Here is a 13,080-nt window from a genome sequence, read left to right as displayed (position 1 = left end):
GGCTTAGGACAGGACACAACCCCATACTACGGAATTTGTCTTTTCAGCATTATTGAAAGTTATTCTATGGTGCAGTACATCAGGGCTCATACCAAATAGACACGCAGGGGAATAACCATCCACTTATATCAGAAACTTGGTCTCAAACAAGCCAGCATATCCAGATGCTTATTTAAATTCTATTTTCCTGATTACTTTTATAATAGCTTTGCTATTCAAAGATTTCTTTAAACCAGTCATTCCTCTGCATTGATACATAGATCCAGTCAAGCCATAGTACCATTCTAATATTACTAGGACAAGTCCATCTTTTCTTTATATTCAACTATTCTCCTGACTTGAATCTAACTTTCCACAGATACTTCAAATCTATATGGCTTTTCACTTCTCTTTATTGCATACTGTATATATCTTGTAATTTCTTACTGTCCATCTCTACATATTCCATTCACTTCTCCTTTTTCCATTTTCTCCATTACTGTACGCATTTCCTTTCTCTATCTCTACATGTCACCCTCATCTCTTCTACATATGTATCAGTCCTCATCTCCTTTCTCCATCTCTACCTACTATATAGGGGGTTATTCAGTACTACTGAATAACCCCCTATATATGTGCGGTGGCACATGGGGAGATGTGATCACAACTCAGTAGCGATGGCTACTGAATCAGTAGCCATCGCTACTGAGTTACGATCACATCTCCCCATGTGCCACCGCAGTGGACATGTTCTGTGCATGCGTGGGCAGGGAGATGCGTTAGTGGGGCGGCGACAATCATTGCCGGGGCAGTGATTTTGAATCGCATGCAGGCCACACGCAATGTCAGTGTTTACGTATTTTGAAACTTTGCACGCACAAACATTTATGAAACCCTACGGGTCAGGCAGTAGTTAGTAGTATATGTGGTAGTATCATGCGTGGGTCAGTGCAAGCGGCTGAATTCCCAGACGTACAGCCACAGGAGGCCATGGTCAGGCTAAAAAACTGCACCTACCATAGGGCTGGTGCATGTTTCAATGGTGTGACCGATGGTGGCATATAAGGTTGCACCAATCTGTATTACAGCGTGCATAAATGCTAAGAATAATGCTTGCACATTCAAACGAAAGGATGTACACAAGGGAAGGAGTTTGTATAAGTCCCATTTCATGTTCTCTCCATTCTTATGTATTTCACACCATCTCTCTCTACAGTTGTTTAGAGTCAATGGGGTATATGCAATTGCCGGCGAATCGCGGCAATTTTTCGCCCGTTTTTTAATTCGACACAATTCGACCGTCGAATTCCGGCAGGTGGATGCCGGAATTCAACATATTCAATAAAAAACGGATTCGACAGTCCCGCTGTCGAAAAACGGCCGATTTGACGGATTTTGATTAGATTTTTAAAAATGTTTAAAAAACGGGTAAAAACGGTAAAAAACCCGAAAAAAAATTGCGTGGGGTCCCCCCTCCTAAGCATAACCAGCCTCGGGCTCTTCGAGCCGGTCCTGGTTCTAAAAATTCGGGGGGAAAACTGACAGGGGATCCCCCGTATTTTTAAAACCAGCACCGGGCTCTGCGCCTGGTGCTGGTGCAAAAAATACGGGGGACAAAAAACGTAGGGGTCCCCCGTATTTTTTACACCAGCACTGGGCTCCACTAGCTGGACAGATAATGCCACAGCCGGGGGTCACTTTTATACAGCGCCCTGCGGCCGTGGCATTAAATACCCAACTAGTCACCCCTGGAGGGGGTACCCTGGAGGAGTGGGGACCCCTTCAATCAAGGGGTCCCCCCCCCAGCCACCCAAGGGCCAGGGGTGAAGCCCGAGGCTGTCCCCCCCATCCAAGGGCTGCGGATGGGGGGGCTGATAGCCTTGAGTAAAATGAAAGAATATTGTTTTTTCCAGAAGAACTACAAGTCCCAGCAAGCCTCCCCGCAAGCTGGTACTTGGAGAACCACAAGTACCAGCATGCGGGTGGAAAAAGGGCCCGCTGGTACCTGTAGTTCTACTGGAAAAAAAATACCCAAATAAAAACAGGAGACACACACCGTGAAAGTAAAAGTTTATTTCATACATGCCGACACATACATACTTACCTATGTTGACCCGCCGACTGCCACATCTCCAATGTCACCGACGATCCGGGGTACCTGTGAATAAAATTATACTCACCTCAATCCAGTGTCCTGTGATTTGTAATCCACGTACTTGGCAAAACAAAAAAACAAATACTCGGACCACACGGACTGAAAGGGGTCCCATGTTTACACATGGGACCCCATTTCCCCGAATGCAGAGACCCCCCATGACTCCTGTCACAGAAAGGTCCCTTCAGCCAATCAGGAAGCGCCACTTCGTGGCACTCACCTGATTGGCTCTGCGCGTCTGAGCTCAGACGCGCATTGCACAGCCCCCTCCATTACTTTTAATGGTGGGAACTTTGCGGTCAGCGGTGAGGTCACCCGCGATCAGCGGCTGACCGGGGGTAACCCCACCGCTGACCGCAAAGTTCCCACCATTGAAACTAATGGAGGGAGCTGTGCGATGCGCTGTCTGCCAGCTCAGACACGCATACAGCCAATCAGGAGAGTGCCACGAAGTGGCGCTTCCTGATTGGCTGAAGGGACCTTTCTGTGACAGGAGTCACGGGGGGTCTATGCATTCGGGGAAAGGGTGGACCCCTTTCAGTCCGTGTGGTCCGGGTATTCGTTTTTTTGTTTTGTCAAGTACGTGGATTACAAATCACAGGACACTGGATTGAGGTGAGTATAATTTTATTTTCAGGTACACCGTGGATTCTACTTGGACAAGTGGACAGAGGTCGGCGTCTGAACATAGGTAAGTATGTGTGTGTCGACATGTGTGAAATAAAGTTTTACTCTCACGGTGTGCGTGTCCTGTTTTTATTTGGGTATTTTTTTTCCAGTAGAACTACAGGTACCAGCGGGCCCATTTTTCTCCCGCATGCTGGTACTTGTGGTTCTCCAAGTACCAGCTTGCAAGGGAGGCTTGCTGGGACTTGTAGTACTACTGGAAAAAACAATATTTTTTCATTTTTCAAAAGGCTATTAGCCCCCCATCTGCAGCCCTTGGATGGGGGGGACAGCCTCGGGCTTCACCCCTGGCCCTTGGGTGGCTGGGGGGGAGGGACCCCTTGATTGAAGGGGTCCCCACTCTCCAGGGTACCCCGGCCAGGGGTGACTAGTTGGGTATTTAATGCCACGGCCGCAGGGCGCTGTATCTTATCTCCTTTCTTTTCTTCTAATCCTCATTTTCTTTCTACTTATCTTGCAATCATCTTCCTCTGTCCACCCCTACATATGCTGGACTGATCTCTCTCCAACCTTATATATTCTGTCGTAATTCCCTCTCCAATTTATATATCTTACCTGCATCATATAGCATATATTTATTTTTCACCTCTTCCTCTTGTCTTCATCACAACACTAAATACAGTCTTCCTTTTTTTTGTATGACAATCTGTATGTCCTTTTTAATTTTCTGTTATAAATCTTCTTCCTTTCTTTTTTTTTTCCTTTCTTCCCCTTATATCATTCCTGTTTTCATTCTACTTCTTCTTTCTGTACCATCTCCCTCCTGAACAGGTGTTGAAAGGATTTCCAGAGTGCCTCCAAGCAGATATATGTCTGCATCTCAATCGCACACTCCTACAGAACTGCAAAGCTTTCCGAGGAGCTACCAAAGGATGTTTGCGGGCACTGGCCATGAAATTCAAGACCACTCATGCACCACCAGGGGACACTTTGGTGCACTATGGAGATGTAATAACCACCTTATACTTCATCTCCCGTGGGTCAATCGAGATACTCAGAGATGACATTGTGGTGGCTATTTTGGGTAATAATGAGGTTTTTTTTTTGTCTGCTTCTAGATAGGAATGTTATTAAACATAATTCACTACATAATGGACCTAATGCAGATGCGTTTGCAAAGTGGCTATTGTATGAAATTGGGTGATATTTTCTTATTGTGCATACATCTGAGCCGCAGTGCGCATGCACGAGTGAATTGCTATAGCAGTCGCAACAAGGAAGTAGCCACAAAGTGAGTGACAAGAAGACAGCGTTTGGGGGTGGTAGCAGGGACTGGTCGGGAAAACACAGGTGTGTCATGGCTGTTCAGATGCCGCTTTCTGGGCGTGTATAAATTAGCAGTTGCAATCTTACTTGCTACTAGAGAGCTCTCTGCATCCCAGGAGAGCAGCTCAGCCTGCGCATCTACAGAGGCACTCAGACTCTGTGACATGACCTGATTTTCAACGATGGTACTGATGTTTCAGCACTTAAACTCCGTCGGATGTAAATGATGCGACAGCAGTGGGTGTCCCTATGCTCTGGTTAGCTTCTGCCCATACTAGAATATAATCGCAATTGCATACAGCAAAGGATAACAACAGCAATCGCAATAACAACCACATCTGAGTTAGGCCCAATAAGTGGCATCTCTCCTTTAAAGTTGTACATTGAAAATTATAAAGGTTTTGTTCTTATTGTAGAGCTTTATCTCTAAGAAGACATTAGTGGAAATATTTCTGTTAATCTTTTTTGTTCTTTAACAGGGAAAAATGACATTTTTGGAGAGCCTATCAGTCTGTATGCTCGTCCTGGAAAGTCAAATGCAGATGTGAGAGCTCTGACTTACTGTGATCTTCATAAGATCCAAAGAGAAGACTTGCTGGAGGTTCTTGACATGTACCCAACCTTCACGGACTGTTTCTGGAGCAACCTGGAGATTACCTTCAACCTGAGAGATGTGAGAACAATGGTGAAAAGCGTATATTTTCATGATGTCAGCAGAGAGGCTATTCTGCAAGGGATTGTGAATGTGAATAAAGTCATAGAGAAGACCAGGGCATTGTTAGGCCACATAGGAGATGAGTAAGGCAGAGTGTAGGCAGTGGACACAATCCAGCCTGAATGTAAGAAGAGTTTTACCTTTTATTGTCTAATGTCAGCAAAGACAGTAACAAATATTAAGCTTCATGAGAACAGTACCAGAAATATGCAAAGGTGTTCCCACTGTTGTCCATAACCTGCTGCTTCTCTTACCCCTATCAGGCAGACAGTATACCCCGTTCTCCTACAAGTGAAGAGTTTAACTGCAGTTATCGCCGCACACGTAGGTGCAAACAACTAGGGCGCCGACGGAAGAAGCAGGGTGAGGATAAAGCATGCAGGCTTCTCCTTATTATAACACTGAGTATACATGCAATACAGTATAATCTATTGAACAATTCATACACCAGATCCAAATGTTTAAAAATATGTAATTTACATACAGCTCCTCCATCTCTTCCAGATGGCCTTGATGATGTGAATTCTGATGCTGAACAGTATCACACATATTCCGAACTGACCAACCTTCAGCGACCACTGAGCCGGGAACAGTGGGATGAGATGGCGAGTAGCACAACTCCCTGCTCCCATTCCAGTGATGATGAAACCAAACCATTAAACTCAGGACGCATAGACATGTTGGCCCACGTGGAGAAGCAAGAGTTCATCCCAGCTGTGGTGAATTTAGTCACGGCTAACATTAGCAGCCGAGAGGGGGGCAGGAAAGTGTTGGAGACTGTGGAAACTTATTCAGGTGATTGCTATGTGACAAACTAACATACGTGCTATTTATTCTAATAGGAATACCACCCCTGCTATAGTTCTATAGACTTGTCCAAGAGATTTTTTTTTTAAATGCAGAAAAGATCCTGCACTAAAGGCCCACAAACCAGTATATAGTTATTGTTATTATTATTTTAGAATTAGCCTAACAAATTCTCTTTTGTGTTCATCTGGTTTTTTTCTTCTTTTCTACATTTGATATTTCCTTTCCCTTTTTCACAACAATTTTCTATAATACTTTTTTTCATCAGCTTCTCCTATTGAGGTACCTAACTTGTTCAGTTTCTGGGACGACCACCGCCAAGCTGCTTGTCCAGAAACCCACCAACACATTTCAATGGTGCATAACTCCTTGGATCCCCCACTCAGCCCCGATGACCAGCCAGGAGAGGTGGAGTCGCGACTGGAGCTCCTCCAGGTTCAGTTAGACAGGTGGGAATAATCATCTAGACAGCAAACAATATTTACTATACTAGAGATATATTCAAGACACTCATCTCAAAGTTTTCCAATTGTTTTGAATGTCATTTCCCAGGCTGGAATCTAGAATGTCTTCAGATATCAATATAATCCTGCAGTTGTTGCAGAGACAGCTTTCCCAGATACCCCCTGCATATAGTCCCATCTCTCCAAGCTCCCACACCCTCGGACTCTATCACTCAGCATCCAAGAGCCCAGAGCCTGTACAAAGCAACACATCTCTCCCAACAGACTCCCCTGTTTCTCCGCTCCAGGTAAGTGGACATCCGAGATTTGTTTAAATGAAATATGTTGAGAGTATATCCTGAAATAAATATTGCTAATGACTGCAAAAGACACCAACGCACTGATATGTCAGGCAGAACCTTATACATGTATTCTGCCTTGCCTACACAAAGTAGAATTGAAGAAGTTGCCCACCATCATTGATCTCATCAACCCCTTAATACTCACACCTTCAGCTTCACAGCACCAGCTCTCTGGAGCATACAGTCAATGACTGGGAGAAGACTATTATTTATGCTGACTACAAACACTTCAATATCTTTACCGATATTTGGCAGCTAGGCCAACAATGCAGCATGCTTGTTCTGTAAACCAACCATGATGCCTGATAAATTGTAATTGAAATCTATCAGTATCAGGTACAGGTTGAGTATCCCTTATCCAAAATGCTTGGGACCAGAAGTATTTTGGATATCGGATTTTTCCGTATTTTGGAATAATTGCATACCATAATGAGATATCATGGCAATAGGACCCAAGTCTAAACACAGAATGCATTTATGTTTCATATACACCTTATATACACAGCTTGAAGGTCATTTTAGCCAATATTTTTAATAACTTTGTACATTAAACAAAGTGTGTGTACATACACACAATTCATTTATGTTTCATATACACCTTATACACACAGCCTGAAGGTTATTTAATACAATATTTTTAATAACTTTGTGTATTAAACAAAGTTTGTGTACATTGAGCCATCAGAAAACAAAGGTTTCACTATCTCACCCTCACTCAAAAAAGTCCGTATTTCGGAATATTCCGTATTTCGGAATATTTGGATATGGGATACTCAACCTGTATTATGCTACATGCACACAGTCTATGCATACAATCCGATAAGACCACTATGTGAGTAGATTGGACTGTATTGCTGTCCAACACTCGCTCTTAACAGCAGGGCTGTATTGTGAATAAGACGTATTTTCATAGAGTTAGCATGTAACATACAGTTCAGTGCTACTGAATAGAATTCATTATATTTTCAATAATAAGCATTGACATTTAATACCAACAGGGTAGTAATACACAACAGAGACCTATCCTATAGTAGCATATGATTATGTAACACATGGTTTTACCAGCACTATTTACAGTAAATATTTTATTTACATAATTGATCAAAGTTTATCTAAAGACATGACCTTGATCTAAAGATACACCAAAACCAAACAAGTTAACACATTAACACAAAATGTTATGTGGAAAAAAAAATACTCTTGATCGAAACAGTTATATCACATATAGACTAAATGTAATAGCCTGCGAGAAGCCGGAGGTGCGGGACTTTGTGCGAGAATGCCCAGATTTTTACAATGTCAATAATTTACAAGGCAAAACCAACTTGGCTACACACACACATTAATATTATTATTACTCATTGCCCACACATAGCAATTTCCTACGCATGCATATGCAATGCTCTGTGTTTAGCAGCACTGGAGTGGGCACTAGAAACTTGTAATCCAGGTTATTGCACATTAGCGTGCAGTAATCCGGGTTGCTGTGCGGTCTGAAAGGGCCCAGAGGAAATATCCGGCTTCAACCTGGGTCGCTATGCGGTATGAATGGGTTGCCGGGTTAATGCGACCCATTTCACGTTCATACTCTATGCACGGGCGGCGCCGCCTCTGCACGCATCACCACTGATGTCCCCAACCCAGCAATATGCCGTGTGAAAGGGGCAAGGCGGGTCGCACACAGGAAGCACACGTGTATGGCTCCCGGCTGCGACCCGCCATTTGCGGTCTGAAAGGAGTATAAACCTTGGCCAGAGATAAAGTGAATGGAAATAAAGTACCAGCCAACCAGCTGCTGTCATTTTTCAAACACAGCCTGTAACATGGCAGTTAGGAGCTGATTGGCTGGGACTATATCTCCATCCACGTTATCTCCATTCAAGGCTTAGTAAATAGACCCCTTGGTCCTCAATGAGCACCAACAGTTTATGCTTGTCACAAAACAGAGGTTTACAGCGCTTTCCAGTCACAATTTGACCTACCTACGGTGCAGTCCAAAGCGCTGTCTGCCATTCGCTGGTCCATCCGGTGTCCCGCGCTGCCAGTCACAGCATCCATTTCAGGATAGTTAGGCTTCGGCTCCTTCCCGGCCTGCTAGGCCTTAGTCCACTCTGAAGCCTAGTCTGGAGTACTGCATGTTACTTCCTGATCAGCTCACTCTGCAGAGAACTCTCCAACCAGGTAGTGTTTCCCTGACATGTGATCCCTTCAGCCTATCACCAGAGAGCAATGGGTATATATTCCACCTCCAAGTACAGGGAAGCTGTCAGTGCTTTGTTGTCCTCAAGCCTGTAGAGAGCTCCTGCAATCTCCTGCTTAAAGAGACAGTGCATTACCAATGTCAGCATTTCCTGACTCCTATCTCCAGGATATCTGCAAACCTGCACCGCTGGTTATCTCATCTCCAGGTTAGCTGCAAACCTGCATCGCTGGTTAACTCATCTCTAGGAAATCTGCAAACCTGCATCGCTGGTTATTTCATCTCCAGGATATCTGCAAACCTGTACCGCTGGTTATCTCATCTCCGGGATATCTGCAAGCTTGCACTGCTGGTAGTCCTATCTCCAGTATACCTGCAAACCTGCACTGCTGGTCAATACAATCTCAAGTACATCTGCTAGCCTGCATCACTGAGTATCCTATCCAGCAATCTTGTACTGCTGGTTCAATCCCAGCTTCCAGCTATCTTGTACTGCTGGTTCAATCTCAGCTTCCAGCTATCCTGTACTGCTGGTTCAATCCCAGCTTCCAGTTATTGATCTCTACCACAAGTGTGACTCAACTTTCATTGCACTGATATCCCCAGTGTTCTAGTTCCTCGTAGTTGTACAGACACCTGTGGCCAGCCATAGACTTTAGCCGAACCTGCCGTGCCTGTATAAGAAGGCCATATATCAAGCCTGCACTGTTCTGTCCTCAGGACTCCAGCCAACTAGCTACTAGACCTCGTCTGGTTCCACAAGTACCAACCACCATGACAATGCTTTCCAGATAACCTGTGGATTTTTCAAATGAGACAGTTGGTGATACTCAGTGCACTTTCTGGGTGACCTGTAAAATGTGAACTTTGAGGACCAGATTTATCAAGCCTTGGACAGTGATAAATTGCATGGTGATAAAGTACCAACTAACCAGCTCCTAACTGTCATGTTACAGGCTGTGTTTGAAAAAATAAGATTTTAAACCTACCGGTAAATCTATTTCTCCTAGTCCGTAGAGGATGCTGGGGACTCCGTAAGGACCATGGGGTATAGACGGGCTCCGCAGGAGATATGGCACCTAAAAAGAACTTTGACTATGGGTGTGCACTGGCTCCTCCCTCTATGCCCCTCCTCCAGACCTCAGTTAGAGAACTGTGCCCAGAGGAGATGGACAATACAAGGCAGGATTTAGCAATCCAAGGACAAGATTCATACCAGCCCACACCAATCATACCATGTAACCTGGAACATACATAACCAGTTAACAGTATGAACAAAAAACAACAGTAACGGTCCAAGACCGATGTCAACTGTAACATAACCCTTATGTAAGCAACAACTATATACAAGTCTTGCAGAGTTTCCGCACTGGGACGGGCGCCCAGCATCCTCTACGGACTAGGAGAAATAGATTTACCAGTAGGTTTAAAATCTTATTTTCTCTTACGTCCTAGAGGATGCTGGGGACTCCGTAAGGACCATGGGGTTTATACCAAAACATCCAATCGGGCGGGAGAGTGCGGACGACTCTGCAGCACCAACTGAGCAAACGCTAGGTCCTCATCAGCCAGGGTATCAAACTTGTAGAATTTAGCAAAAGTGTTTGACCCCGACCACTTCGCCGCTCGGCAAAGTTGTAAAGCCGAGACGCCTCGGGCAGCCGCCCAAGAAGAGCCCACCTTCCTAGTGGAATGGGCCTTAACCGAATTTGGTACCGGCAATCCAGCCGTAGAGTGAGCCTGCTGAATCGTATTACAGATCCAGTGAGCAATAGTCTGCTTTGAAGCAGGAGCGCCAATCTTATTGGCCGCATACAGGACAAACAGAGCCTCTGTTTTCCTAATTCTAGCCGTCCTGGCTACATAAATTTTTAAGGCCCTGACTACGTCCAGGGATCTGGAATCCTCCAGGTCACCGGTAGCCACAGGCACCACTATAGGTTGATTCATATGGAACGACGAAACCACTTTAGGCAAAAATTGCGGACGTGTCCTCAATTCAGCTCGATCCACATGAAAAATCAAGTAGGGGCTCTTGTGTGATAGAGCCGCCAATTCTGACACTCGCCTTGCTGATGCTAAAGCCAACAACATTACCACCTTCCAGGTAAGAAATTTCAACGCAACCTTGTTAAGCGGTTCAAACCAGTGTGATTTTAGGAACTGCAACACCACGTTCAGGTTCCATGGTGCCACTGGAGGCACAAAAGGGGGCTGGATGTGCAGCACTCCCTTTACGAACATCTGGACTTCTGGAAGAGAAGCCAATTCCTTCTGAAAGAAAATCGAGAGGGCCGAAATCTGTACCTTAACCGAGCCTAATTTCAGGCCCATATCCACTCCTGTCTGTAGGAAATGGAGAAGACGACCCAAATGAAAATCTTCCGTAGCTGCATTCTTGGTCTCACACCAAGACACATACTTTCGCCAGATACGGTGATAATGTTTTGTCGTCACCTCCTTCCTAGCCTTTATTAAAGTAGGGATGACCTCTTCCGGAATCCACTTTTTTGCTAGGATTCGGCGTTCAACCTCCATGCCGTCAAACGTAACCGCGGTAAGTATTGAAATACACAGTGCCCCTGCTGAAACAGGTCTTCCCTCAGAGGAAGAGGCCAGGGGTCTCCTGTGAGCATCTCTTGTAGTTCCGAGTACCAAGCCCTTCGAGGCCAGTCTGGGACAACGAGTATCGTCTGTACTCTTCTTCGTCTTATGATCCTCAACACTTTCGTGATGAGAGGAAGAGGAGGGAACACGTAGACCGATTCGAACACCCACGGTGTTACCAGTGCGTCTACTGCTACTGCCTGAGGGTCCTGAGACCTGGCGCAATACCTCCGAAGTTTTTTGTTGAGGCGTGACGCCATCATGTCTATTTGAGGAGTTCCCCAAAGACGTGTTACGTCTGCAAAGACTTCTTGATGAAGTCCCCCCCTCTCCTGGATGGAGATCGTGTCTGCTGAGGAAGTCTGCTTCCCAGTTGTCCACTCCCGGAATGAAGACAGCCAACAGAGCGCTTACATGATTTTCCGCCCAGCGAAGGATCCTTGTGGCTTCCGCCATCGCAACTCTGCTTCTTGTCCCGCCTTGGTGGTTCACATGAGCCACTGCTGTGACATTGTCTGATTGAATCAGAACCGGAAGGTTTCGAAGAAAACTCTCCGCTTGTCGAAGGCCGTTGTAAATGGCCCTGAGTTCCAACACATTGATGTGTAGACAGGACTCCTGGTCTGACCAAAGACCCTGGAAAGTCTTTCCTTGTGTGACCGCTCCCCATCCTCGGAGGCTCGCGTCCGTGGTAACCAGGATCCAGTCCTGAATCCCGAACCGGCGACCCTCCAGCAGGTGAGCACTTTGCAACCACCACAGGAGGGACACTCTGGTTCCTGGGGACAGAGTTATTTTCCGATGTAAATGCAGATGGGACCCGGACCACTTGTCCAGAAGGTCCCATTGAAAAGTCCTTGCATGGAACCTTCCGAAGGGAATGGCCTCGTAGGCCGCCACCATTTTCCCCAGAACTCGAGTGCATTGGTGAACTGACACCCTTTTCGGTTTTAGCAGGTCTCTGACCATGTTCTGGATGTCTTGGGCTTTCTCTATTGGGAGGAAGACCTTCATTTGTTCCGTATCCAGTATCATACCTTGGAACGGTAGTCGAGTTGTCGGGATCAACTGTGACTTTGGTAAATTTAGAATCCAACCGTGTTGCTGGAGCACTCTCAGAGAGAGCACCACACTGCTCAGCTATTTCTCTCTTGATCTCGCTTTTATCAGGAGATCGTCCAAGTATGGGATAATTGTGACTCCATGCTTGCGCAGGACCACCATCATTTCCGCCATTATCTTGGTGAAAATCCTCGGGGCCGTGGAAAGTCCAAACGGCAACGTCTGAAATTGGTAATGACAATCCTGTACAGCGAATCTCAGGTATTCCTGATGGGGGGCATATATGGGGACATGAAGGTACGCACCCTTTATGTCCAGAGACACCATAAACTCCCCCTCCTCCAAGTTGGTTATTATTGCTCTGAGAGATTCCATTTTGAATTTGAATCTTTTTATGTACAGGTTTATGGATTTCAGATTCAAAATCGGTCTGACCGTACCGTCCGGTTTCGGGACCACAAATAGGGTTGAATAGTAACCTCTTCCCTGCTGGTGCAGGGGAACCTTGATTATCACTTGCTGTATACACAGCGTTTGAATTGCAGCTAACACTACATCCCTTTCCGATGTGAAAGCTGGTAGGGCCGATTTGAAAAATCGGCGCGGGGGCACCTCCTCGAATTCCAATTTGTTACCCTGGGAAACTATTTCCAACACCCAGGGATTCAGGTCCGAACTGACCCAGGCCTGACTGAAAAGTGGAAGACGTGCCCCCACCGGTGCGGACTCCCTCATGGGAGTCCCAGCGTCATGCTGTGGGTTTTGGAGTAGCCGGGGAGGACTTTTGTTCCTGGGCA

General features: G+C 45.6%; 1 protein-coding gene across 1 annotated transcript in view; it reads left to right on the top strand.

The window, feature by feature from the left end:
- Positions 1 to 13,080, top strand: part of KCNH6 (potassium voltage-gated channel subfamily H member 6) — a 164,332-nt gene that overhangs the window by 140,013 nt on the left and 11,239 nt on the right. Inside the window, exons 6-11 of the mRNA XM_063960004.1 lie at positions 3,593 to 3,845; positions 4,567 to 4,760; positions 5,066 to 5,165; positions 5,307 to 5,597; positions 5,878 to 6,058; positions 6,162 to 6,360. Coding sequence (XP_063816074.1) covers positions 3,593 to 3,845; positions 4,567 to 4,760; positions 5,066 to 5,165; positions 5,307 to 5,597; positions 5,878 to 6,058; positions 6,162 to 6,360 — 1,218 coding nt within the window. The remainder of the gene's footprint in view (positions 1 to 3,592; positions 3,846 to 4,566; positions 4,761 to 5,065; positions 5,166 to 5,306; positions 5,598 to 5,877; positions 6,059 to 6,161; positions 6,361 to 13,080) is intronic.

This window comes from Pseudophryne corroboree, chromosome 3 (assembly GCF_028390025.1).
Source record: "Pseudophryne corroboree isolate aPseCor3 chromosome 3, aPseCor3.hap2, whole genome shotgun sequence".
Taxonomy (NCBI): domain Eukaryota; kingdom Metazoa; phylum Chordata; class Amphibia; order Anura; family Myobatrachidae; genus Pseudophryne; species Pseudophryne corroboree.
This window is presented reverse-complemented; position numbering and strand designations above follow the sequence as displayed.